We start from the raw sequence: 25,999 nt of genomic DNA, 5'->3' as shown, positions 1-25,999 counted from the left end.
GCCTCGTTTTATGCAGATGTCCTAGCACTCAAAGGGTGCATAAATTATTGCACCACTTATCAATTTCTCTTTAATGTATTCCTTTCTTATATCTGGGACACTGTTAATAGAGGAAAAGGATTAAAAAGCATAAAAATAACTTGTATGTAAGTTTCTTTGAGTTGAATTTATATCAGTCAGCCTGTCAGCACTAACATATGGGAAACATAGTTTCGCTACCATGCATAGCAGGGGCTAAAAGTGCTGTTCAGACCATGTGCTCAACTCCTACAGAAGAGGGACTTTATATCACTTGTGCAACCCACTCACAAATTTAAGGGGTGACATCCATGGATTCTGAATATATGGTAACCCAAATATTGATCTTGTTACAGAAAATGTAAAATGGAGGTGGCAAAAAAGAGATAAAGAAGATCTAGATCAGCAAGGAATTCACTAAACTTTAAATACTCCATTTTTTAAAAGCTTATTGTATTGCCATTGCTATATTGAAATGGTAGGTGTAGATAATAGGAAATTTTCACGTAGCTTTTCCATGTCTTGGGCTAACTTGCAGTAACATATAACATCTCCTTGTATCAATTACTGTAAACTAGTAAAGATCCCTACTGTTTTTGTTTTGTTTTGCTTCCTAAAGCCCCCTGCTGCTGTTGATTACACCTAGATCTGCTACTGATTGGAACTGTTAAAAGGCAAAGATAGTGTGGATGGTTTCTGAATCATTTAATTGTAGAACTAATAAGATGTTTTCGCTGGGACCTAATAAAACAGATCATATTAATAAGTGTGTATACTGTCCATGAAATTTCTGATTGCTTTTTCATAATTCTTGTAAATATGAAGATAAGACTTGTAGATAAGACTTCTAAGCCTGGTGGGCATGTGACGTGCAAGTTTCTTTTTTGAATAATATTACTGGATGTGGTTTTAAGAAAGAGGTGGGAGCGTAAGCTATCCAAGAGCATCATACAGTAGAGATTTTGCTTTCTGTGAGTTTTTTACATTCTTAGTTGTATGTAAATGTTGTGTGGGCATGTTGAATTGAGTGGATAATTACATGAGCAAGATATATTCAGTCTTATGTTAATGCTGCTTTTTTAATAGCTGTATAATGCACACTGCACTTGGTGCATGTGAACCTTGAAAAATTGCTTCCTTAATACAGTAACGCTTGCCAAATAGTGTCCAAAATTGGCCTAGAGCTATGTTGGCTTATCATGAAAGAACCTATTCTCCTTCAATGGTCTGTCAGTGTCCATTCAACCTCTCAGCTCCAGCAAGGCTGAAAAGAAATATATGAATACATGCAAGGAAGTCCTAAAATTAAGAAGAATAAAAATAGTTAGTTATTTATGAAAGTTAAAATTTGAATTGGTGGCTTTTCTGTAATTTCTGTTACATGATTTTTAATTTCTAATGTAAATAGTTTTCAAGAATAAAGGTGAGATTAATATTCAGGGAGGACGGGGAGAGAAAGGAGAGAGGGAGTGAGTCTAAAGCTACTTAATGCCTTGTAAATCTGCAGCAAAACTGATGATTCAATTCCAAGCATCCACGAAATGATGCCGCAGAGCAGCTCTTGTATATCTAGGTGGGCGTTACACAGAGTGGAGAAGTCTACCCCTTATGACTTGAGATTAACCCACTATTTATTTCCACGGCTCCACCAAATTTGTTCCCCTTCCTACGTAGATATAATCCCCTCATGTGCTTTGTGTAAAGTAGGGACCAGCTGAATCTGCAGTTCCCAAATTGTTCTGCTCTTGTCAGTCCAATCAGCTAGCCTTTTCTTTGCCCAGTCATACATTTCTTCTCAATCAGATCTTTGTCAATGTTATCTACATTTTAAAATAGAGTTTGCATTTTACCATTTTGTTACTTTTGCCTCTGATAGAACAAATTCTGTTTTCACCCATATTGCTTTTTGGCAGTTTATGAGTCATTTTACTTTCCAGTTTCTTCAGTGTTAGCTGAAAGTTGTAGGGTTTGAGTTCAGGGAAAATAAATTATTTTTCATAACAAGTGGTTTCTGATAATTACTTTCTTAATTTGTGGAAGACTTTATTTTATGTTCTGAGAGATAAGATCTTGAAACCTCTTCTTGTTGTCCCTTATATTAAAATTATCTTGTAGTAAAAAGAAGCAGTACCATAATTTATCCTGCAAAGGTAGTATTTTACCTATATAGTAATGTATATACTACACACCCCCATACCCACATACATGCACATTTCTGACTACTTAAAGGCTGGGAGGAAGCAAAGATTTGAAAAGTCATACCTTGTTATACCAAGAACCTAGTGAGGTGCTGGAGAAAACCAGTATCCTGTAAAATGAAGTGCTTTTTAAAAAATTTATACATACCTGATACGTGGCATAGGTTCAGGATTGATGCTGGAAGGAGCAGAGCTAATCTCAGTATTGAATGGTGAAGATTGTTCATTTCTGTAGCACACACAGTTCATGGAATGTAAAGAGTTTATTAAAGTGTGAAGCATTAGTTATTGAATACATGTTACCTACAGATTTTGGCTTTAAAAATCACAAGGCAGCATGATGCAACCTTCAAGAATAAAGGAGCCAATCATCCACTTTGCACGTTAGTAGACTCTTAGTTCCATTGACCAATTATCCACATTGATTATTTGATTAAAAAAGAAGAAAATAAAATTACACTGTTGTATCTAAAAAGCTTAGTATAAAGGAGGAAAAAATCTACTTATCTCAAGCAGATAGCTTTCCTTTTGTTTTTCTCTACTTTCTACAAAGACAAATGCGTTATGTAATGCTCATTTAATGTACTAACAGCTCCTAGGTTCTGTTTTGTTTCTTTGGTCTTGGTTGGCTTAATTTTCTTCAGCTTATTTTTGCAGAGATCATTTTTTGCCAGACTAACAGGGGCTTAGAATTTTGAACCATATATTGTAGATAATAGGGAAAGTGGATTCAGTTTTTAAATTGAAAGAAAAGATATGAAAATGGATTTCTGTAGAGTTTTCATTCACAGGTAAGATTGTGTCAGTCATTCTGTTTACAATTGGGAAAGTATTTTTGTGAACTAGTTTACTTAGAATTGTACCTGCTGGTCCCTTAAAGGCCAGTGGTTGCTTTTACAGATGATTCCTGTAACAAGATTCTGCAACTGGAATTTTGTTTCACTGAAGTAAATTGTAATGTAATTTATCTCTGTACACATACCTACTGTGTTGATAGTGTGCAGTGGATTATTAATAGAATTATTCTGGACTGAACCTGTGAAAAAGAGCAGGCATGGCTCTTTGTGTGGGGTTTTTTTGCTCTGCTCTTCTCCCCCCATAAAGTATAAAAAATCCAAAGCAACAACAGAAAAACCCCAACAAAAACCCCAACCAACCTAACGAACAACACACACCCCTCAAACAAAACGGGAAACAAAACTAAACAGCATATTGTAATTACTTTGTGCTTGTTGCCATTTAAAATGTTGGATTTCTGTTTCCTGATACTTTGTTGTAGTACATTAAAGTCTTGAAAGGGATGTATAACTGTGTGCTAAAATCAAATAGAAGTGCTAATGGGAAGGTCTCATTGCACTTTTCAGAAAGCTTCCGCTTAAGCTTTCCAATCGCAGGGAAACCACGGCAGACCCTTTGTGCCTCTGCAAAGTATTGTAGTATTCTTTACCTTAATCCCTGGCAGCATCACCTCCATTTCTTTGGCTTGTCATCAACATTTCTATAAATAGAGTAAAACTCCAATGCATGTAGCAAGAAACGAAGCGTGTAGGGGAAAAACATAAAGGCTCTTGACTGAAATAGTTCTTTAACTTATTAACAGACAAGTGTGCATGTCAGAAAGACACACTTGTTTGCTGTGAGTATATGCAATAGCTGATGGGTAAAGAAACAGAAACCTTAATTGCTGCTTGCGTTTAGGTCACTGTTCATTCATTCATTCATTGCTGGAGCTATGAACTATTCATATGTTGCCACAGTATGTTACTTACACACGACTGATGGTGAAGGAAGTAAGAGCTAAGATGCTTCACAGACATCGACATCGGGGGGATTAACATGTCTGCTTCATTAATATATATGTGCATACATTAATGTTGAAGTATTGAAACTGTTTCAAATGAGATTAAAAACTCTCTCTTAAGGTCTGCTATAGTCCTTAGAAACATTTAAATTTTTGGCATCAACCTTACCGGTTTCTTAACCATTTTACTTTTACTTTGCCAGTGGGGATACGAGTGCAGACAGAGTGCTCATCGCCTGCCTGCTGCCTAGTTTTCTGTTGTTTTTCCTTAGCTAGGTCTGCTCTCTGTACTTGCTAGCCATCATTAAGCATATATGAATCTCTGTGGAGTGGCAGGCATGGATTCTGTGAGTGACATTTCTGGCAGCGTTTTCCTTGTATATGGCACCAGGCCTGATTTTCTGAAATTTTAAGCATCTATGATCCCCATTTGCTTCTGCCGAAGCTGTAGGTACTCCGTCCTTTTGGAAAGCATGCTGCTCTGTGTTAAATCTCAGGCAGTTAAGAGATGAGAAAGTCCTGGAAACTTACTTAACACTCATGTGACAGCCAGTTCTGTATAGCAGCAAGAGTATCGCCTGTGTGAAGGCATTGCATCTCCTGCTGTATTAGTTACAGATCCAATAATCTGCCCTTGTGAAACTAGGTTTGGAGATCAGTAGTGAATTGTTTAGTAATGTTGATTGGAGCTCTTTAAAATATATTTGCAATGTATAAAACACTTTGATATATAGAAGCTCACATTCTAATAAGATTACATTAAGTATCCTAATAAGATCAAGGCTTGAAATTATGTTTTTCCGGATTTGAGTGATATAAATTAATTTTAGTTTAAACCAGTGTCAGTGTTCTTAGATGTTCATTATAAATACTCCGTTTGCAGTTTATGTAGGTCTGCTATAAAATCAAAAAATTCAATTCTCCTATTAACACAAGAAGCATTTTCTCTTCCTCTCCTTCCAGTATGCTGCAGCTACAGATTATCAAGCCACTGCTGTAATTATTAAACTCAAACAGTAAATTATATAGAGAACAACAGTGGCTGATCACTGAACTCTGCTGGCACTGGCCTTTCACTTCTCATTTAAGTCTAGCCTACTATATAAAATGAATTCATTATTGTCAATTTAGGTCCCTTGTGGAGGCTAATCCACATCACAAAGCCATTCTACACAAAAGTGAATTCCCTTCAGGAAGACCTTACAAGTACATGCAAACTAAAATATGCAGGAAACTTCCAGTACAGACTAAATTAATTGTTACTTAAAATAACAGACTGACCAGGGTGAAATGTTGGATTAGTTCAAAAAGAACCCCACAGTCATAGTTCTGCTATGATTTCTGTTGGTTTATCCATGCTACATTTTATTTTATTGCTAATTCTAATTTCTCTGTAACCTATTGCACAGAAGTATTAATCTAAAGGACTAACTCGATCTTTAGTTCTTCTGGTTTTCAGTGTCAAAATCTGGTGCCCAAAGTCAGGGGAGAAGCTTGGCTAGTTTCAGCATCACGGTATTCCTCTTCTCCTTTAATGGTCTGGTTGGAGATATCTTTTGGACTCTCTTAAATTGTCCTCCAGGTGGGCCACACTGGGTAAAGTTATTAACTGGTTTATGCCCAAGTACATGTACATATGTAACTAAATTATTTGGCTATAATCACCCTTCCAGGTACACCACCTACTATATCAGACTGATACCTAAGATGATATTCAGGAACAGTGCATATTCCTTGCAGCTATGGCCAAGATAGTTTGGGGTTTTTTTTTTTAGTATATTAGCATTTTAGTACACTAGCATTTCTATCAGTGTTTCTATCAGATTTAATTCTTTAAATATAAAATATTGTATTAAATTTCATGTTTAGATGTTTAATGTTGTACTTCTTAAAGTGCATAACAGTTTGGAAAATTAGGAGTAACAGGAAAGTGTAATTGGCACTGATGAATGGCTGGCATTAAGTGTGAGCTCCCCATCAAGCAGCAGTCTTCACATCAGCCTTCGCAACCTATGACCTGCCTGGTTTTCTTTCATTGTTTATGTAAACTATAAGTATTTTGGAGAAGATAAAATTTTAGAATTGAGTGGTTATTTTTAATTCACAGAAAGATATCTTCTATTAGTGAAATTTACCTTACTGAACCTGATAACATTTCAAGTGCAGAATACAAAAAGTGTAACAACTCTAGAGAAGATCTGTTCCAGTTTTATGCTTAAATGCCAAAGTTTTATGTGCAGTATAATATCAGGAAAGAGTTGATTCATTGCATTTACCAATGACTGCCTAAGATTTCCCTCTGTCCTGTCCAAATACAGCTGAGTATGTTTTTATGGATGCCTCAGCATAAGAAAAAACAGTGCATTTCACTGTCCATTTGGCATGAAGCAGTAGATACAGCGTAAAATTAATTTTGTACTTGAATTTCTCCAGAGTGTCAGGCATGGATCTTGTCAAATTCTTTACTACTTTGTTTGCTTAAGGACTTTATCCTGAGCTGTGGAGCAAGAATAGTAATGACCTTCAAACTCAATTTTCCAGTATTCAATTTACACTGTAAGCTAGAAAATCCACTTCAATTTCTTGAATCGACCTGACCCATTATCAAGTAAACTATTTGTGGTAAATTTTTGTGTATTTTTTATTTGTTTCTTTTAAAAATTATTTCTCTTACAGGGTGCAAGAAATAGTTTAATTCCTATTTTTTTATTGTAAGAAGCTAAGAATGTTAGCATTCGTGTCTCTATAAACATATTTAAAATTTCAGGGAGAGTTTAAATATTTATGAAAATATAAAAGGTAACTTAAAAATAATATGTTTGTCTTGGAAACTTGTGGCCAGAACTTATCTGCACACAGATTACTTTTGGGAAAGAGAGGAGCATACTTACAGTCAGTTTTAATATTTTTAATGGTTTTCACTTTTTACTTTGCAGATTATATAAAGCCTTCAAATATTAATATATATTCAAGATTAGGGATTTATAGGCTTCTTTTGTTTACCATACATTGCTTGTCCGTGAAATTTTCATGGTCTTCTGATTCTTCTGAACCATAGTTATTGTGCATGCAGGTAGTCAGCTGATTCTTCTCCTAGCTTTTCATGGCATAAATAAGTGAAACTCTTGGCCCAAAGACAGAAAAAGCCATTCATTTCTTTAAAAATAGCCTACAACTGGAAGGCATATATGCTGCAGGAGAAAACACCTTTTTTTCTAATGGTTTCAATTTCATGGTTATTCATGTTCTGATACTGGAAGCATGCTGACTTTAAATATTTGTCCTTGTCACATATATTTATTTTTCTGAGATCTTTAGCTTCTCTTTGAAGTTCAGTGTTTCGTATGGGTAGTATATCTGGCTATAGATAATATATCTGAAAAAGCCATAGTGGTGGAATTATTTTGTCCCTCCCATAATTTGGGAGAGGTTGTTTTTAAAGAATCTCTGTGGTTTATTTATATCATTTAACTGTTGATCTAGTATTTATATAAAGAAACAATTTACATTTATTCATTACTCTTAAGAAGTGCATTGGACATGACTGAACTGTGCTCCTCTATCCTGTAATGAGGCTTTTCTGTGATTTTGCACTGACACTTTGGAAAAGACTCAATCGTTATTCTACCCTTTCTTATTTTCCAGTGTGATACAGAGCATTACAAGCGGAAACCTTTTGTATCAAAAAGCCATCAGTAGAAAAGGTGGATATTCTTGAAACTAATGTTGCCTTACTTTCTGTATTTGGACAATTTCTTCAGTGCTTGTAAATCAAGGGTAGTTATTCTAATATGGTACTTCTTCATTTAAACATAGATTCTTTTTTTTCCCCCGAAGTAGATACTTAATAGCTATCCCGCATGGAAAAAAAATTCAAGGGTTTCAAGGAATAGCTGTAGCAATTGCAGAAGTGTATAAATTACCATCTCTTTTGGGTTTTTTTCTCCCTCTCAGTACAACTCTTACTATAATTAGCCAGCATTTAACAGCAAATGTTTGCTTTGGTTAAATTATTCAGAACATTTATTTTACTTGTCAAAGGTTAGATCAGGTTGTTGTTTGAACTGGTAATTAAATGCAGCCTAATACACTGTCGTATTTATATGCACTATCAGCCCTGTTTCCTCCTTATTCTGTATAATTTTATAATGTTCAGGGTTGACATTTAGACTTCCAACTCAAACCCTGTTTTCTTGTAAAGAAAGCTAAGATTTTACTTCTGTGTTTCATCATACATGTGTACACTTAGGAAAATAAGGATTAGGGTTGTTTGGAATATCACAACTATGGACTTCATTGTCATAAAAGTAGTGAAGGCCCTTTGAATATTTTTATTTGCATATTTCAATAAGTCATTACACAGCATCTGGTATGTACTAATTATTTTTCAGAGATGAAGGTGAGGTGGACAAGTGCAGACCTCTCCTTTACTAATTGAATACCTACAAGTCACAGTAACATGCAGTATATTTAAATTACATTCCCAAATCTTTACCAGAAATGTGCGTAATACTGAAATATAGAAACGTGCCTAAAATAATTACATAGCAGACTCAGATGAGCAAACAAAATTAAAAAGCCTCAAGGTTAGAACTTCTCATGAATCTAGAGCAGTGGCCTTGTACATGTACATTAGAGCACTGAGGCTGGCCATCCAGCCTGATAAAATCAATAGGAGTTTTAGAGAAGACAGGATTCAGTCTTCTGTAGTCTCTCATGAGAAGTTCAGAAACTATTTTTCACACACTTATATTACACAGTGGTTTAATTGAATTGTCATACATATAATGTGTCCATCCCTTTTTTATTTCAGCTATGTATGTTTATTTTCTCAGGCAAATTTGAAGAAAGAATAAATCATAGGGCTTTTTAAAAAACTTTTATGCTCATAGGCCTAATATCATCCAATGTCTATGAAAAGAAGAAAGTTGCTGTCCAGTTAAAAAAGAAAGAAGCATGAAAGTGGATCATCAACGTTTCAGCAATCTTTTTTTTCCTACCATGTGTAGACAAGTATTCCTACCTTTTTCAGTGCATTTGTGTTGCAGCTTTCTCCTTGTGTGACTAATGTAGTGATATGTATACATTTCAACCTACCTTACTTCTCAGCATTTGTAAAACATTTTTGAAAAATCCTACCTATTGTACTTAATGTGTTGAAAGTGCGGTTTTGAATGTCTCACAGTTCTGTTAAATCAAAGCTGCACTGATTCTTAGCCTTGTAAAGAAACAATTCAGACTTGATGGTAGTGAAATCCTAATTTATCCACTGTTATGGTGATCCCCCCAGACTGTGTTATGTGGTGGCAAAAGCTGAGACAAGAATAAGGGCAAAACATACAAGCACTATCTTAAAAAGCCCAAATCCACACCTTATTTCCTGCACATGTGATCTTAGAGTAGCAGAATTGATTTTTACTTTTTTTTACCTTTTCCTCCCCATGATCATATTTTGTAATAAAACTGGCATAGGCCACCATGGGCCACAAGGTAGAAAGATACAGTGCAAATAGTGTTGAAAGTGAAGTGTATTCTTGATTATAATTACAGCATTCCTAGCGTGTTACTAAAGAAACTCAATGTATGGCGTTCAATTTGTTATTTTGCAGCTTGTTAAATTTTTATACTTTATGGCTGTAGGAGGTAGCTAAAAACAAGAGAATATGCTGTGCTCTTACAGAAATTATTTTGACCTCTAGGTAAGGTACCTTTATTTGTGTATACATCATCTGAACTGTGAGCCGTTTTTATTGATGCAGTAGATTGCATATACATGTGACATACAGAGGACCTAGGTTAGGGTAAAGTTCTGGGCTCTTTCATGATGGACTACCTAAATATAAACTAGAATCAAAATGACTAAATTGATTTTAAGTTGTACAGAAGTGCTGTACGGGTGTAAGTCTTGGGATGGATATGACAGACTATGTGTGCTTTTAATTCAGAAAACTGGTCTTAAATTAAATAATTGCTGTATTAAAGTTTAAGAAGTATTCACACATTGGTTTGCACCAAGAATACTGTTGATGGGAATGAAAACTAGTGTAGTTGTTTCAGATGGTATCTTTAAGACCATTAATAGTATGAATCCGAAGAAGAGTTTTGACAGCATGGCACATATCCATGAAAGTAGCCATTTGTAGGAAATAATAAATGTAAAGTTTAACATATAATGCTAGGGTATGGATAAGGTCTAAAGCATTTTATCCGTGAACCGAGGAGCTTGGTGGTCAAATCGCAGTTCAATCATGAAAGAAACAACGCAACAAAACCAAACATTCCTACTTTCTTTGAGAAAAAGAATGCAAACAGTTTTAGTTAAAATTTTCTTTAGTCTTCTATGTTACCTTTCTAAAGCCAAACTGTGTGTGTGTCTTTGGAAGGTGAAACCGCTTTTTTCATCTACTGTTTCTGACATCAGTGCTGTAAAGGAGCTCCAGTAAATACAGAGGCAATCCTGAATTTAAAGGAGGCAAGGAAATATTCTTTCTAGCAGCCTAACTTCGTATGGATATACTAGATGACATTTTTTTAGAAATAGATCTTTATGTTAAAAATACCGTGTTCAGTTATTCAAATGGATGAGGGGAGTCCTATGTGAGGTTCTTTGGAGAAAGCAAGCTACTGCACAGTGAAGGAGTGATTTTCTGTCTTTCTAAATCATTTCATTTCAATTATCTTTTATGTTTTGGCTTTCATTTCTGGTAAGATGCTGTCAAAACCTCTAAACCAAAAATGACGAATAATGTTAAAGTTATCTGGGTTTGTTGTATTCAGTGGTTTGCTTATAAATGTGGCTGCTAAAACAGAACAGGATTTCCCTTTTTCTTCCACAGCAAAGAACAAGAGCTTCTCAAGCACAGGAGTTTGGATGAGTAGGCAGAGGAGTTGGTGCCTGCTTGAGAAATCCTTAAGCTTCAAGTCATCCTGGCAACAGGTGGAAATACAATATGTGTTTGGCAGAGAGTAGTCATCTCAGCTAAGCAATCTCTGTCTGTCACCTCTCCTTTGAAGAATGATCAGTCCCCTCGGTCAACTTTTTCCTCCTTTTCCATCAGGAAGCTAAGAACACCTGCTACTGCCATCTTATATCTTCCTTTAGGAGAAAAAGAAAGATGAATAATACATGATAGACCAAAATTTCAAGAGTGACTACTAATTTTAGGTGCCCCAAGATGCACAGCCTTACTATTAAGTAAGAAAGAAAAGTGAGAACAGATCACACCTATATTCTATATGCTTGATTTCTTTCCATTTACTTCTGGATCCAGTTCAAAATTCTCATTTCATTCTTCTTAATGCGCTAAGTGGTCCATAGCCTGGCCGCTGTTAGGTCACTTCTGTACCTGAACTAGGTCACTTCTCTACCTCAACTATTACCAGAAATGCAACAACATAGCAAAAAGAACATTTTTCTAGGCTTTTGCACGTGACCAGTTTAAGAATGAGATCATACAGTCTGCAGCAGGAAAAAAAATCTGAAAGCTACCTTTTTGCAAATTGAAATTTCACATGTTTGGAGAGAAAGAAAATAATAAAATTGGTCAGAAGGACACACGCGCGCGCGCGCGCACACACACACACACAGTTGGAAATAAGTATGTGAAAACAGCTATTTTGTCCAGGAGGATTCAGAATGTTAATGCTATTGTGATTTCTATGTTAAATATTCTTAAAAAGTCATACTGGTCCATCTAACACAGACAAGAAAACTGTCTGCAAAGGCTTTCTAAAAACAATAGGAAAAATTTAATCAAGGAGGTTTCTAACCGTATCTTGTTTACATCTGTTATATTTTTTTAATAAAATGGGCTTAAAAGCTTAGCCTCAAAGGTGTTGCAAGCTCTCTGTAAAGTATAATGACAGCTGTTATTCCAGTACAGTTCTTCAAATCTTTTCACTGTTTTTTGGGGAATTCCTTTTTGTTGGTTGCATATAACAAAACTTATTATTCAGGCAACACTGGGAGGTTCAGTCACATCATAGAGGTTGGTGAATTAGAGAGAGCACTCAACTAAGCCTAACATATTTAGGAGCCATCAATCTTTTGTATTATCTATTAAAAATCAAAAAGCTTTAGAGAGTCCTGCCTGTTGTTCTGCTGTCATTCACCAGAGCAGAAGAGCGTATACAATTCTCAGGGCAACTGATCCCTTAGCCTACTACTTCTGGTCTTGTCTAAGATCTTGCCCTGCTACTTACGTGTTGTCTAAGAATGTCATGCAAAACTAGGCTTTTGCTTCTTGCTGCATAGTGTGTGCTGACCCACTTCTAAAGCAAAATAAACCCAGGACTTAGGGTAAAGAAAATCGAACTTGTTGATGACATGTTTCTGGTAAGACAAATTCACTGCTAAAACAAAAAACTCTTAACTCAAAAATTGCAACTCACTTTTATTAATATTTCCCCCTTTAAACTGTGTATTTTATCCTTATTTCTGAATTAATTTATGTTCTGGATTCTTACTGTTACTGTAAATTTTAGGGTACATTTCTACAGTTCTGCAGAATTAAATATTTTTTTTTTATAGCCAGACTTCTGTTCCTCTATAAGCTAGCAAAGTACTGCTTTCCCCCTTGCTGTTTAAGACCTGCATCTACTTCAGGTTTTGAGGCGGTACAGCCAGTGTGTGTTTGATGTGCCATGTTGCTTGTACTGGTGACTTCTGTGCCTGTGTTTTACATGCTCTGGCAACAAGCAGGGACTGCCCAGAAAATATTTTAGGAGGAAGAAATGCCTCTAAGTAACAGTGCATTATAGAAGTCATTATGCTACTGTGGCCTTGCCTGCCTAGCATCTCTGTGTCTGCAGACTTCAGCAAGGCCACTTGTTCCCTTGGCAGTTTGATGTGCATGTGCAGGAAAGGGTAGAACTTTTCATCCAGCTGGTCAAAAATTTGAGTGGAAAATATGGGAGTGGGAACGGATAGGCAAATAAGTTGTAACCCATAACACTGTATTAAGAGATTAAATTATTAAAGAAGGAAGAGTATTGCACTGTAATTTTCTCCCATTTATTATATTACTAACCTTGGCAGGAATTAGTACTAAGAGTTCCTGAATACCAGAAACAAGAGATGCAGCAGGATGTGCTGAGCAACAGAGTTCACTGTCTGCAAAAGGAAGAACCTGCCTTGTCATCTTTTTAGTAGCATGAATACAGTGGTACATTCCTACTAAAAAAAAAAACCAAGTAAAATGTTACTCATAGCAGTAGTGATATATTGGTATAAAGTGCTTTCTTGCAGTCAACTCTCTGCTAAGGTTAGCAGGTTTCATTTATACCCTGTGTTTCCACGTCTTAGGGGTTTCCTTTGCTTGAGGTATTTATTTTATTTTGTTTTATTTAGGTATTGCTGTTTGAAACTCACTACATCCTAGGTATGAATAAGCATTCTACAAAAATACTGAGCCCCTAGAGTGGCTGCTAAGCATCCTGCTTTTGTTACTCCTGATGTGGCAGGGCTGAAGAGAAGCAATGTGAGCAGGCAGTACATGACATGAATACTGTGCCTTACATAGAGTATGTCTTGAGACTGAGCATTTGAGTGTAAGAGGGAGCATTCATGGGAGGCTTCAGCATATTTTTTACCAGGGGTAGCCCTACTCTGAAGCTCTTTTCCTCTTGAAAAGTACGGCTTTTAGACATACTCAAGTAAGCCACTGCTCCCATTGGCAGAAGTAATAGGAAACCCTTGCAATTTGCATTCATTGCACTGCAGCTGAATTAGATTTCAGAAAGCACCTTCTCTTTGCTTTCCTTTTGCACCTGGTTTTCCTCTACAACTGTGCCCTTTTGAATTCACTCATCAGGACTGGATTGCGTAGGTGAACATGGGTTATGGTTCTTGACGTTACGTAGAAACTTCATTGTAAGATACAAAACAAATTTTGTCTCTCTCTGCTCTTTTGAAAGTGCCTGTGAAATGGTCCTTTTTCCTTAGCAAGTGGGGCTTACACCAACTTTCTTTCTCCCTCAGCATAAGACCGTGCTGCTTTAGCATCTGCATATCTAGAAGAGAAGTATTTGATGTAAATGCCTCTGTGCGTGCATGAACATGCTGCTGTTTCTATAAAAATTCTGTCAACCCCTGTAGGAAACTGTTTTCTAAAAATAGTGAAAGAATAAAGGCTGAATCCTAGATTAATTGCTTACTACTTTAAAGCTGTGATATCCTAGAAACTTATTTCGTTGAATACACTTTTAGTGTCTAAGCTAGTTACTATCATTTTGGGTAAGGCTGCAGGCTAAGCTGCCATTTTTTCCAGTTCACTGTTTTGGTGATTTCTTTCAGTCTTGACATTCTTTGGCCCTTTGAGTTACATATGTATTACTAAAACATAAAGCGTGTAGCATAGCATGGTGCCTGTGTGTTCCTGAAAGTAAAACTCTTAAATACTTAAAAGCAGTCACTTCCATACCATAAACGGCAGTAAAGTACTTTAATCTCTTAACTATCTTCAGAAGGACAAAGCTTTAATTTAAATTATATTGAATTGCTTTGTAACCAGGTAGATCAAATATATGCTAAAATAAAATAAACAAGGGATTTCTTTCATTTAATGGGTTTCCAATTGGTTGAATCATTTTAATATGAATAGGGTTTTCACCAACTCTAGATTACTGTAAGAAAAGGGAGTAGCTTCATAGCTGAATAATGTAAAGTTTTGAAATCTTACTGCATTCTCCTCTCTCCTTCTTCCCCATCTTCCTTTCACTAAAGTAAAATATTAAGTTTCTTTCAGTCTTATGTCGTAAGTTATAGTTTCTAGGCTCTTAATAGATCTTGTTGCTCTTCTCCAGACTGCAGCAGCTGGTTCTTGTCCTTCTGTGCTATCTGTCTAAAGACAGAGACACTGATTCAGCTCAGGCCTTAGCAACATCAGGTGATGGGAGGAGATTTACACATCTCATTTTTATCAAGTTGTTTTGGCTACGAGGAACCTTTCTCTTTTTGAGTCTTCAGTTGAAAGGAAGTATGGTAAAAATACAGCAACATAACATTTTCACATCTGCTGCTAAAAAGCTAGATCCTGGGGGTGAGAGGAGTGTTCAGGGCAGGGGTTATGTTTAGCTGTTGACTTTGGATCTTTTTTTGGTTTTGCTGGTATTTCTTGTTTGAAATCGATGTTAGATCAAAGTTGTGTTCTCTTAACAGCCTCATTGTGAAGCTGTCACATAAGCCAGCATTAAAAATAGGTATAGTTTTGTGTTGAGGGTGTGGGATTTGGTTGTTTGGGTTTTGGGTTTTTTTTAAGGAAATTCAAACTTCAAAATTGAGACTGGCTTTGGTTCTTGTGTCTTTGTTTTTTTTAAATAAGACTATACTGAACATATAACTGTAGTACTGGTAATGATTGATGCTGTTTATACTTTTGTTGTCACCATTTTCAAAGCAGAAGAGAGAAATTGTTTCACCATAAGTGTCAGTTGTCACTATTCATAGCATTAGACCTTGGGAAACATTGTTGACAAGGTTGGTAGGGGACTGTGGGTATTAAATATAGTGGTCAACATTACGTAAGGATTTCAATCCTCTCTGCTTTATTTAAGTTTTTCTCCTTTAGTCAAACTAGTGTTCCTTACAGAATTGTGTAACCTCAAGAAAACTGTAAGCTAGCAACTGCATAAACTTGTTCCCTGCTTGTAACAAATATGTGGAAGATTTCCTATCTTCCAAATTAACAAAATATAAAGTGTTTACTTATAAAGTTTTGTGGGTTTTTTTCTTTTTTAACTTCTAGCATAAAAAAGTTTTTAACTATCATGTGAATTATCAAGAGAATACATTGTCATGGTCCCAGGCTGTTTGTGTTGTTTCTTATCCCTGACATTTTAATTCACTACTGAATTTATACTTTGCATGTTTAAGTACTGGTAAGACATGAAAGTTGTAGGGTTAAATCTGTAGACAGTGCTTTAAAGCTCCTATGATAATTGTTCTTAGGTATGTATTCCTTTACTGTGGCTCTTGAGACAACTATTTAATAGACAACATTTGAATAATACAAATGTGCAGTTGGTAAAAAAGGATTAGGGTTTCAGGGTGGTACCAATGGGTGATATTTAATATTGAATGACATGTATTAAGACAAATGCTTTTATATATAATTTATTTGGCATTGTAAATGCATTTATCTTGTGAGATACAGACCCCCTGTTGCCACATGAAGTATTCTGGAAAGGTTTGGAGTAAATAAATAATAAAACCACTTTGATATACAATCTAACAATATTAAATATTAAGACTTTCACATGATTGATTTTAATACTTAATTAACTTATTTAAAGTCCAATGTAAGTCTGTTTTTGTATTAAAGATCAGACAGGCAGAAGTTAAAATGCAGGAAATGTTATTAAATGGGACAAAATTAATTGCATTTCATGATCAGTAGGCTCACTGGCTGTTAACCTGTCTGTCAGTGGCATGATCTTGTTTGTTTTGTTTGGGACCCCAGCTGATGTTAATCTGCTCTACCATGTCAGTCCATTTTTATGTTTGCATCATTCTACTTTAATGATACATAATCTGATACATTTTATAAAAGAAAACAGACCTGCTTTATGCTGTCCAAAGTTTGTCAAATTGTGCACTTTTTTCTGAGTTAGTGTTCCTCCTAAGGCATTTTTCTTCAGTGGGTGGTGGCAACCTGTGGAAGTGGCCAAGTAGAAACCTTAGCAGGTTTTTTTTTTTTTGGAGGCACTTGAACTAGTATCTTCTGTATTTTAATGGAGGTGGTGGTAGTAAAGGGCTCGAGTGATGGAGAGCAGAAGAGCTCAGTGCTATGAGATAGGTGGTCCATGTGGCCTGGGTAAAAATCACTCCCAGAGCAAAGAATAAAGCAGTGAATATTACAGGTTGGAACAAAATTTTCAAAAATGCCTATTAATGATTGTCTTAGTAAAAGGTATCCGACTTGAAACATACCAAATAGTCCTCATTTTCCAGAGTTCATGCTCAGGACTGTCTCCTGCTCAGCCCTCTATTCAGAGAAAGCATGACTTTTTTTTTTTTTTTTCTTCCTTTCTTATTTTATGAGGAATAATTTAAGGCCTAGGGGATTTGGCCAGTGAAAAGACAACCCAGGGTCTGGAGCTGTTTCTAGATTATTTGCAAGTCCTCTGTACTTCATGGCTTTAAATAAACACAATGCATGTTTATTCTCCTAATACTTAATTCCTTACCTACTTTAAAATGTTTTTACATTCTGGAGAATCCTCACTTCTGTGTGCTAAAATGCTTGATTACTTCATAAGCTGTAAATGAGGGGCAGAACTGTGAACCCTCATAACATGATGCTGTCAAACTTAACAAAACATGCATAAGACCATTACCACATCAGACATTTGCTTTTAGTCAGGTCGTTTTAATCAATTTGACTTCACAGGGCAGCTAATTTATCACTTAGCTAAACAAGTATTTCCTCTACTTGTCATCAATTTAAGTAATTAAAATGGTAAACTTTGCTATATGGTATGAAATAAAGGCCCAAAGATAATTTGGAGAAGGTGGTTGATACAGTCTAATAGAATGAATGCAAAGTATTATTTAAATACTTTGGCATGCTTCGGTAGTTTTCAGAAATGTCATATTCCGGTAGCTTTGCTGGTACTGATATAAACTGATTTTTATTTTTAGCATATCCAAGATTAAACAGCATTGTTCAGTTTCTTCCTCAGTGTTAGTGGGTTCTCTTTTTCCTTTCTTTAAGCATAAGAAGTTTTGCTTTTTTGCTCCGTTGTTTGGGTTAAGAGGGTCTCAGAGAGCACAAGTGGGGCAAGTGCTGCAATTTGTGCAGTTCTTCTGCCCTGCTCCTAAGTGCCTCCTCAAGCCTGCAATTCCTCTCCTTTCATTTCACCACCGGGGGGGGGGCGGGAAGAGAGGGGAAATGCATGTTGTAAAAGCTCAGAATTGCCTAATTCTTTTTTACCAACTGAGTTACATTTTCAAAATATCCTTTGTGAGACTGATTATATTTTCTAATTTTGCCCAGACAATATGAATACTCTTCATATCTTAAACATTAATTTTGATATGTTTTGGCGTGTTTTGTAATTTGAATAAATAATTTTTAAAAGTCTGTATAAACACTGATGATTAAGAGAAACATTTTAGATGACATGTTTTTAGGGTTTTTTTAATTGAAATAATTTAGTAACTTTTTGAAACAATGCTTGCTATCCATAAACTGCTCTTTCAAAAACTGAATATTTTTATTCAGTATCTGTTGCAAGTTAAAAGGTAAATGAATGTCTTATAACTTGAAATAGGGTACAGTATTCTGTTCAACTGTGCTATGTTTTTTTTATGAAATACTGATTTTAAATTTATCAAAATTTTTGAGATTGGGGTAGTCTTGCCACTTGCTCACGTGGTAGTGAATAGTCTCACTGCTAAAGAACTCCAGAAAGTTTGGTTTTATTTTGAATATTTCATCTTCTAACTGAACATTCATTATAATCAGTCTATTATATGAGTATTTATTGCAATCTTATTACAGATGACTCTGCTTTTTTGTACAGTTCTGGTTATAGTGGTGTACTCCTATGTTTGTGTAACACGTTTTGCCATGTTTTGCCCATCTCCGGTCTGGATGTAACTGGTGCTTCATTGGCAGTTCAGCTAATGATAGAAGCTTATCACACTTAGACTTTTATCTTTGCCTTGTATTTCTAGATAGATAGATATGACTTATGCATATTAATGGCAGATGAAGCATGGCTGAATTGAGGCTGTTGCCACTGACAGTCTGGTGAAGAAGTAGGTTTCATTGTGAATGTTTTAAATGTTATTTTTTTAAGCATTCCAAACTCACAGGTTTGTATACAGGAAGAATGGCAATGCTGATGAAGGCATGACTGTGTAAGACAGACTAATTTAAGGCAAGATGTGGTAGAAATAACGTCATGTGTTAGTGTTAGAGCAGCTAATACGGAAGGCAAAAAATTTGTAAACTCTCAGGTGCGCAAACCTCCTTATGTCTAAAAAGAAGCAGCAGACTTCAAAGCTAAGTACTTGGGGAGAACAAGAAAAGTTCTCTGAATTAGAATGGCTATGTTAAATCAGACTATTTAATACAACGAGTAGTTGACCCCTGCCTTGCAGAAGGAGGTTGTTAGTAAGGTACATGTTATTAAACATCAGTTAAGTTTTTCCTAATGGAAACAGGTTGGTATCTTATCACCTATGGAATATGGAGGAGGTCATAGGGAGAGAGGATGATGTGCTATAAGCAAGTATCTCTACAGAGTCCCTTTAATATCCAGTGGAGTTCTGTGTTGGAGCCCATAAGCCTATTTTTCAAGGGATTTTTGGTCTCCATTGAGTAACTGGACTGGCAGGTCACAGGCATACTGACAAGCTGCCTTCACTGGAAAGCAGACTGGATTCATTCCATGCATGTGCGCTGGTCGGTGAGGAGCAGACCTGTGATGCTGTCCTTGCTGGCGCGTGAGGGCTCTCCCTGCTCGTGTACTTAAGGAGTTTATATGCCTGTCTTTTCCTTGGGCTCATGGGTGGATTAGTGTCTCTTTTCATTCCCCTAACTAGATAAATGTTTCATATGCAGCCTTAATTATTTTTTCATGTGTATTAAAGAATAGTTGAACTCCCAGTTCTGGGAGGGGTGCCTGGTCTTTGGGTTTTTTAGCCCTTCATCTTTGGAGGAAAAAAAAAAAAAGGAATAGATAAAAGAGTCACTTCTAGCTTTGACTGAGCTGTTAGGGTTTAACAAGATAGCCAGTATCGAGTCTTGTAATCTAATAATTGAACTTCAGATTTTTATTACATTTTTATTGTTTCACATTGAGAATGTTTTTAAATTGCATCTTATTTATTATGAACAATGTTAGTAGGCCATTACAAATCAACCACAAACCTGTAAAGAATTAATCTGTCTCAGAGTAAGATCCCAAGTGTAATCATAATTGTTTAATAGTTCTCTTTGCTCTTTGTTAGAAGAGCTGAAAAGAACTTAAGTATAAAACTGTAAAGAAAATTGCTTGGACTAAGGAGTGACAAGACTAATAGGTAGTGATTTTTTTTTAACACTAATCAAATGTATCTGTAAACAAACACAAGTAACTGATTAAATCACTGTGCAAGTATCAAAAGTAAATCTATTCAGCTGTTTAAAACTGCTCTAACCGTCTGTAAAGTAAATTATAGCTTTTATATGTTGTAAAGGCATGGCATTTAAGGAGTATTTAAAAAAGAGAAGGTGGATACAGAACAGAAGAATATAGAAGAACAAACTTACTAGAGCTGATTTCATACAGTGTTATGGATGTAAGACAATATAAGTCTGAAGCATGCTGTGGCTTAACTAAGTGGTGGCTGCTAAAACTACAAAGGCTGGTAAGGTCATTTTGTGCCTGGTTCTCAGTTTGAAAGGCACTTGGGATTGTACCTTGGTCAGATCGTGTAGCAGTGTCTAAAGGACCATAAAAATAAAATGTTAAATTCTGGCAGTACAGTTCAAAATAAGCTTGTAATTTTTGTGAAGGCAACATCAACAGATGAGTAGAAAGGTGATTAAGACAATATAGCAAAGAGAACCAGAGCAGCAACTAAATTCCAGCAGGAGAAAATTATAAAAATCTCTTTCAGCAAAGTTGCTGTTTTTTGTTTTGTTTTTTTAAAGTAAATTCTTTCAGGTTTCTCATTTATTTATCTAAGATATCAGGTAGTTAGGAACTCTTCTCTATGTTATGTAACCATAAGACTGCAGGTAAACATTGAAATGTTATTTAAGTGGCTAGCAAGTTTATATATGTTTTTCTCCAACTTACCATTTGCACATTTTTCATGATTATGATTTATAAATTACATAGGAAACACATAATATCTATTTGCAATCACAATACATTTTGTTGAGCTAGTACAAAGAGTTGTTCAAGGTAATTCTGTATTTTAGAGGTGTTGTATCATATAAGATCGTAATAATTTGACATAAAAGTGTGCCACTGCAAAAGTGGGCAGTCCTAACTTACCTCAGTTCCTGGCTGCTTGTTTCCAAGAGCTTCAGATGTTCTCTTCTAGTTAAAAAGCAGTGAGAGATGATGGTGCGATCATATCAGCACCACGCTAACACAGGTGCCGGGACAAATAAAGAACAAAACCCTCAGAGAATACCACTGAGAGAGCACCCTTTTGGAAACAGTCTGGGTGCATTGGTTTGAAGGAAATGCCTAACAATGGTGCAACTAGCTTTGTTTATTATTTAGGGTTTTTTTTTTCACATAACTTAGTAGGAAAACGAAGCAGATGGATAGTATAGAAAACTAGAAGGGTCTTCAGAATCCTAGTCCCTTTTCATTTATTGACAGTAAACTGAAGGTATAAACATATATGGTCAATGCCATGCCTTGTAAGAACCAAAGGAAAAGCATAATTAGTGATTTCTGAATTGATAATATACCAATCCTGAAAGTGTAGGTGCCTTCTATTCTATTCTGTTCTGTTCTATACCAATTTGTGCTTGTATATTTCTTTTTAAATATAATTTTCTTGGAGTTAAACAGTTAAGATACCTGTAAACTAAGCAGTTACAGTAAGTGATATTTAAAATTCAGATGGCAGTCATAGGTAGCTACTTAGTGTGCTTGGGCAAATCAAACCTATTTGGCTGGCATAGTTCTTTTGTGCTGCAAGTTAGCTACATCTCTTTCAAGCTGTTAATAAATTGCTGTACAGTGACCAAAATGCAGTCTTGACAAATGTACTCTTGTGCTGTTAATGCACTGGAAAGGTCGTTTTTCCTTCTTACTGCTCTGACCATAACACCATCTGCTTTTCACCCTTTTACTGGCATCCTCTTATTCATTGCAACAAATATTAGCTTCCAACACTCCTCACATGAACTTCGAACATAGTTCTTGTTCACTTATGTGATCGTGATTTGAACGCCATTCAGCAGCTTGTGATGATGAACCGGCGTCACCTGCTTCCTGGGTTTTCAGTTCTGTGCTTTCTCCCCTTTTGCCCTTCGTTTTTGGAAGAACTTCTTTGTAAATATTCACTAGCTAGCTGATTACGTTTCTTCAAATGCTTCTTAAACATCATCTTTCTAGAAAGCTAATATAAATCTTGATAAAACTGAATTCAGCCATCATACCAGTCAGTTTTATCTTATTCTCTCTTTTTATATGTGTTTGTGTCCCTCTCTCTGCTATCTTGTTCTTGTCCTATGATTTCTGACAAAGTAGTGGTTAAAAGGAAGTTTTTCTATGATAACAGGTCCTGAGTCCATAAGAGTGATGATGGGTCTCACCTCAGCTTTGCTCTATAACCTTCGTCATTCCCCAAGGACTAGTATCAGTTCTCCCTGGAATCAGACTAAAAGATGATTTGGGGAAGCTAGAAAAAGGAAGAAAAGAGGCTCCTGCCCCACTTTACAGTCTGGCAAAACCGCACTTGGACTTTTATTTGCAGTGTGACAGTTGGAGGTGCTATAAAAATTCTTTTGGACTCCAAATAATAAAACATTTGAATCGAAACACTGTTGTTTTGCTATTAGGCATCTAATGGTGGTGTAATGCCTGGAAAATAAGGAAAGGTTTGAAGCATTTTTGCTATTGACTTGTGTGATTGAAAAATAGCTAAAGAAACACTAAAGTGTTTGTTTCTCTGGTTTTTTTCCTCCAGATAAATACCCTTCAGTTGGAATTTACTGTTGCCAATATGTATCATTCTGTGTCTGAAACCAGTCACCCTTTGCAAACAGAGGAACAAGAAATAGGCATTGATCCCTTGCAGAGTTATTTGCACAAGCCAGGGGAAGGTGAGTTTTGTATTTCTGTACTTTTTTGACTTTATACCTAGAAACCTTATATAAGTGTGTCATGATAACTGTACCTGTCGTAATTCGTTTAGTTCTTTCAATGAAGTTGAACAGGGCAACTTGAAGAACATTTCACAGAGTATGTGTAGAACACTCTGACACTAATGAAAACCACGAAAAGTCAACTTTCAATTACAGACAGAAACATTAGCCAAATGTTTAATGCGCTGTCATCCTTTTTTAATCATAAACCAAACACTGACTTCAGCATAAGAATATTGAAATGCAGTGTGGCTTTATGTTACTTTCTCAAGCATGAGTTCTTACAGTGCTTTGGTTTTAGGGATTTTTTCTGTTTTCCTTTTTTTTTTTTTTAATTCTGCAATAAAGTTCAGTGGATGAGATTGTGCAAATAAAAAGGCTGATTTCCTTTTTTGTTTGTTTGTTTGACTTAGCACTTATATTCTTATTTGGTAAAAAAACCTGGAAGTTGAGATAGAATGAACAGGCTTTAAAGGTAGAAATTGCTATGGAACTGAAAGTAAATTAATTAAATGCAGTATTTGGAAGACTCTAATGAACAGTGAGAACAAACTGCTTGCATAATGCAATGCATGTCTGTGTTGCTTGTCTTTTCTACTTATTTGCTAGTAGTGACAGTATAGTTGGTTTGAAGAAAGTGATAAGCTTAACGAGAAAGCTCGTCCTTGTCATGAAAACATTCCTCAAGTACTCAGTTATACACAGTGGCACCTTAACTACCTGTAATTTTCCAGTCATTGAACACATGTACCAGGAGGGCAAAATAAAAAATTTATTTTAAATTACAGAGTTGAAACAACTTTGTCACATTTCCTAAGTCCCTCACCCAGATCAACTACTCTGTGTGGGTGTATCTGTCTATAAATCTTCTGTTTACTATTGCTTATTAAAAAAGCTATGTCAAGTTTTGCTTAGTCAGGTTTATTACTTCAGTTTGTAAGAAGCTGATGTTTTGCTTTAAAATATATTGGTAAAACTTCATTGTCCCTTTGAGCTAATTTTTTTTTTCATTTTTTCTTCATTGGCTTATAAAGCTTTTTCAATGTTAGAAAATGAGAATGAACATCTAGGGGGAAGTATTTTAAAACCTGACGATTAAATGAAATAGCTTTTCTAGGTCAGTGTTACTCTTCTATTATATTTGACATGTTAACGATATGGAGTCATTTTAGTTTGATAAACTAAATGCTTTTTTCAACATATTTTTAGAAACTTGAAAATAATCTTTTGCAATAACCTAAAATAATAACCATTTTTCAGAGGAAATATAGCTTGCTTTTAGTCTACCCCAATCAAGAAAAAGATAAGCATTTCTTCTGGGTTTTTTCCTTAAAAAAACACTGGTAATTCTCTCAACTCTGTTTCAAGAAAAACCAAGATTTTTACCCTGTTAAAAAAACACTGTAAATTAATTTTACCCTTTATTGTGCCCAGAAGCGATTAGTTACCTTGACTGAAAAGGTTTCTCATTTTTATCCCAACCTTAACATTTCTATGACATACAAAGTTATTAGTATTGAATTGATGTTTAAAAGTGCCATTAATTCATTTACCCCAAATGTTCATTAACAATGTAAATGTATGCTGATGTTCTATGAGACAAGGAAGTGACTAATGACTCTTCGCACTAACAACACTTAAAATGAATAGAAACTTTAGATAGCTAATCTTGAAGTAATCAAGACCCTCATTCAGCTTGGCATCTCTGTATGCTCTAAAACAGCTGTCAACTGTTAAAAATATATACACAACACATACATACGCACATGCGAAGATAAAGATATGTAAATACATGGTTCCCCAAGTCATAAAGGTTACCAACTATGGTACATTTTTTATGGTCTATCTATGTAAATATTTTATATAAAGCATCCATTTCATCTTCATGTTGGTTTTTTTTTTACTGTGAAACACATACTGCATTTTAATTTGAAACTTTATATATCCAACATAAGTCTGTGAAGTTTTAATATATCATTTTAAATGCTTACATGGTATTAGGTCATTGTGCATCAAAGTATACAGTCGTTCCTGTCCATGCAGTCTGTCCATCATTGTCTTCACAAAAGTACTTCAAGACAAGGTTTCAACTCTGCCTCAAGTTTCAGGCATGATACAGAATCAACTTGGTGAAAATCTTTTCTCTTCAAGTCTTCTGTATCCTGTGTCATAGAAATATGGAGGAGAGGTGGTCCATCAGTCGGATGTTCTGTGCGATACTGTAGAATATCAGGACATCTGAATTGTTTTTTGAAGCTGTGCTGAATGCTTAAAGTATTACCTTGGAGACAAAGTGATAGAAGTCTTCACTGAGATGAAGTAATAAAAATAAAGCACATCACTGATAAGGATGCTGAAAAAAAATACTTAATCATAGAGCTAGACAGATTTGTTAATCTACATGAAGTATTGTATTTTTAGTATGTGCAACTGATACCAAAACTTGATGGAGAACCAGGAGATGTCATGTCCAGCTGGAGTTTTGAAATTCTCTCACAAGGCATTTTCATAATATGAAAGAAATCTCAGAAATACATGGCTTATACTGTTAAGTATAGCTGGTTGGAAAACTGCATGCATAGACTACTTTCTGTTCATTCGCTGTCTCTTGGAAGGATATATTGGATGGGATTCCAGAAGTATGTTAATTGAATCTAGTAGTACTCAGTGCTTTTATTAAAATCTCTGTGAAGGTATAGAGAGCAAACGTGGTTTATTTGGGACAGGGCTGTTAGCACAACAGGGGCAGACATACAGTTCAAAGTATTCTTGAGATTTTGGAGAAGTGGTCTGAGAAGAATAAGACATGGTTCACCAGGAACAGCTGCGGGGATTAATGTTGCAAATGCTAGGCAGGAGACAATTACCTAGCTGAACAAATAAAAGTAGAGCATTACAGACGAGGTGAGTGTCATTTGGAGAAAGATCTGGGTGTTCATAGCACTCCAAATTTTGTGTAACTGAGGAACTTTGAATCTTGATTTATGATGAGCCATGAGAATGTGCTTGTTTGCAAGTTTAAAAAATTTAGGATAGGCTGTTAACTATCAGACAGTCAAAATCTTGTTTCTATCCCTTTAAAATATTCCAAAAAAACAGATTAGATAGTATTTCAGTCTTTTTCTAATGGTTGATTTGGCCTGTGTTATTTTCCTTGT

At 35.5% G+C, this 25,999-nt stretch overlaps 1 protein-coding gene across 3 annotated transcripts in view; it reads left to right on the top strand.

The window, feature by feature from the left end:
- TBC1D5 (TBC1 domain family member 5) overlaps positions 1–25,999 on the top strand; it is a 325,080-nt gene that overhangs the window by 107,779 nt on the left and 191,302 nt on the right. For all 3 annotated transcript variants that reach the window (XM_075051907.1, XM_075051919.1, XM_075051928.1), the window contains one exon: positions 22,664–22,799. In XM_075051907.1, the coding sequence (XP_074908008.1) occupies positions 22,664–22,799 (136 nt within the window). Of the gene's footprint in view, positions 1–22,663; positions 22,800–25,999 lie in introns of those variants that run through there.

Source organism: Buteo buteo, chromosome 2, assembly GCF_964188355.1.
Source record: "Buteo buteo chromosome 2, bButBut1.hap1.1, whole genome shotgun sequence".
Classification (NCBI taxonomy): domain Eukaryota; kingdom Metazoa; phylum Chordata; class Aves; order Accipitriformes; family Accipitridae; genus Buteo; species Buteo buteo.
The sequence above is the reverse complement of the archived record's forward strand: the minus strand, read 5'-3'. Positions and strand labels throughout refer to the sequence as shown.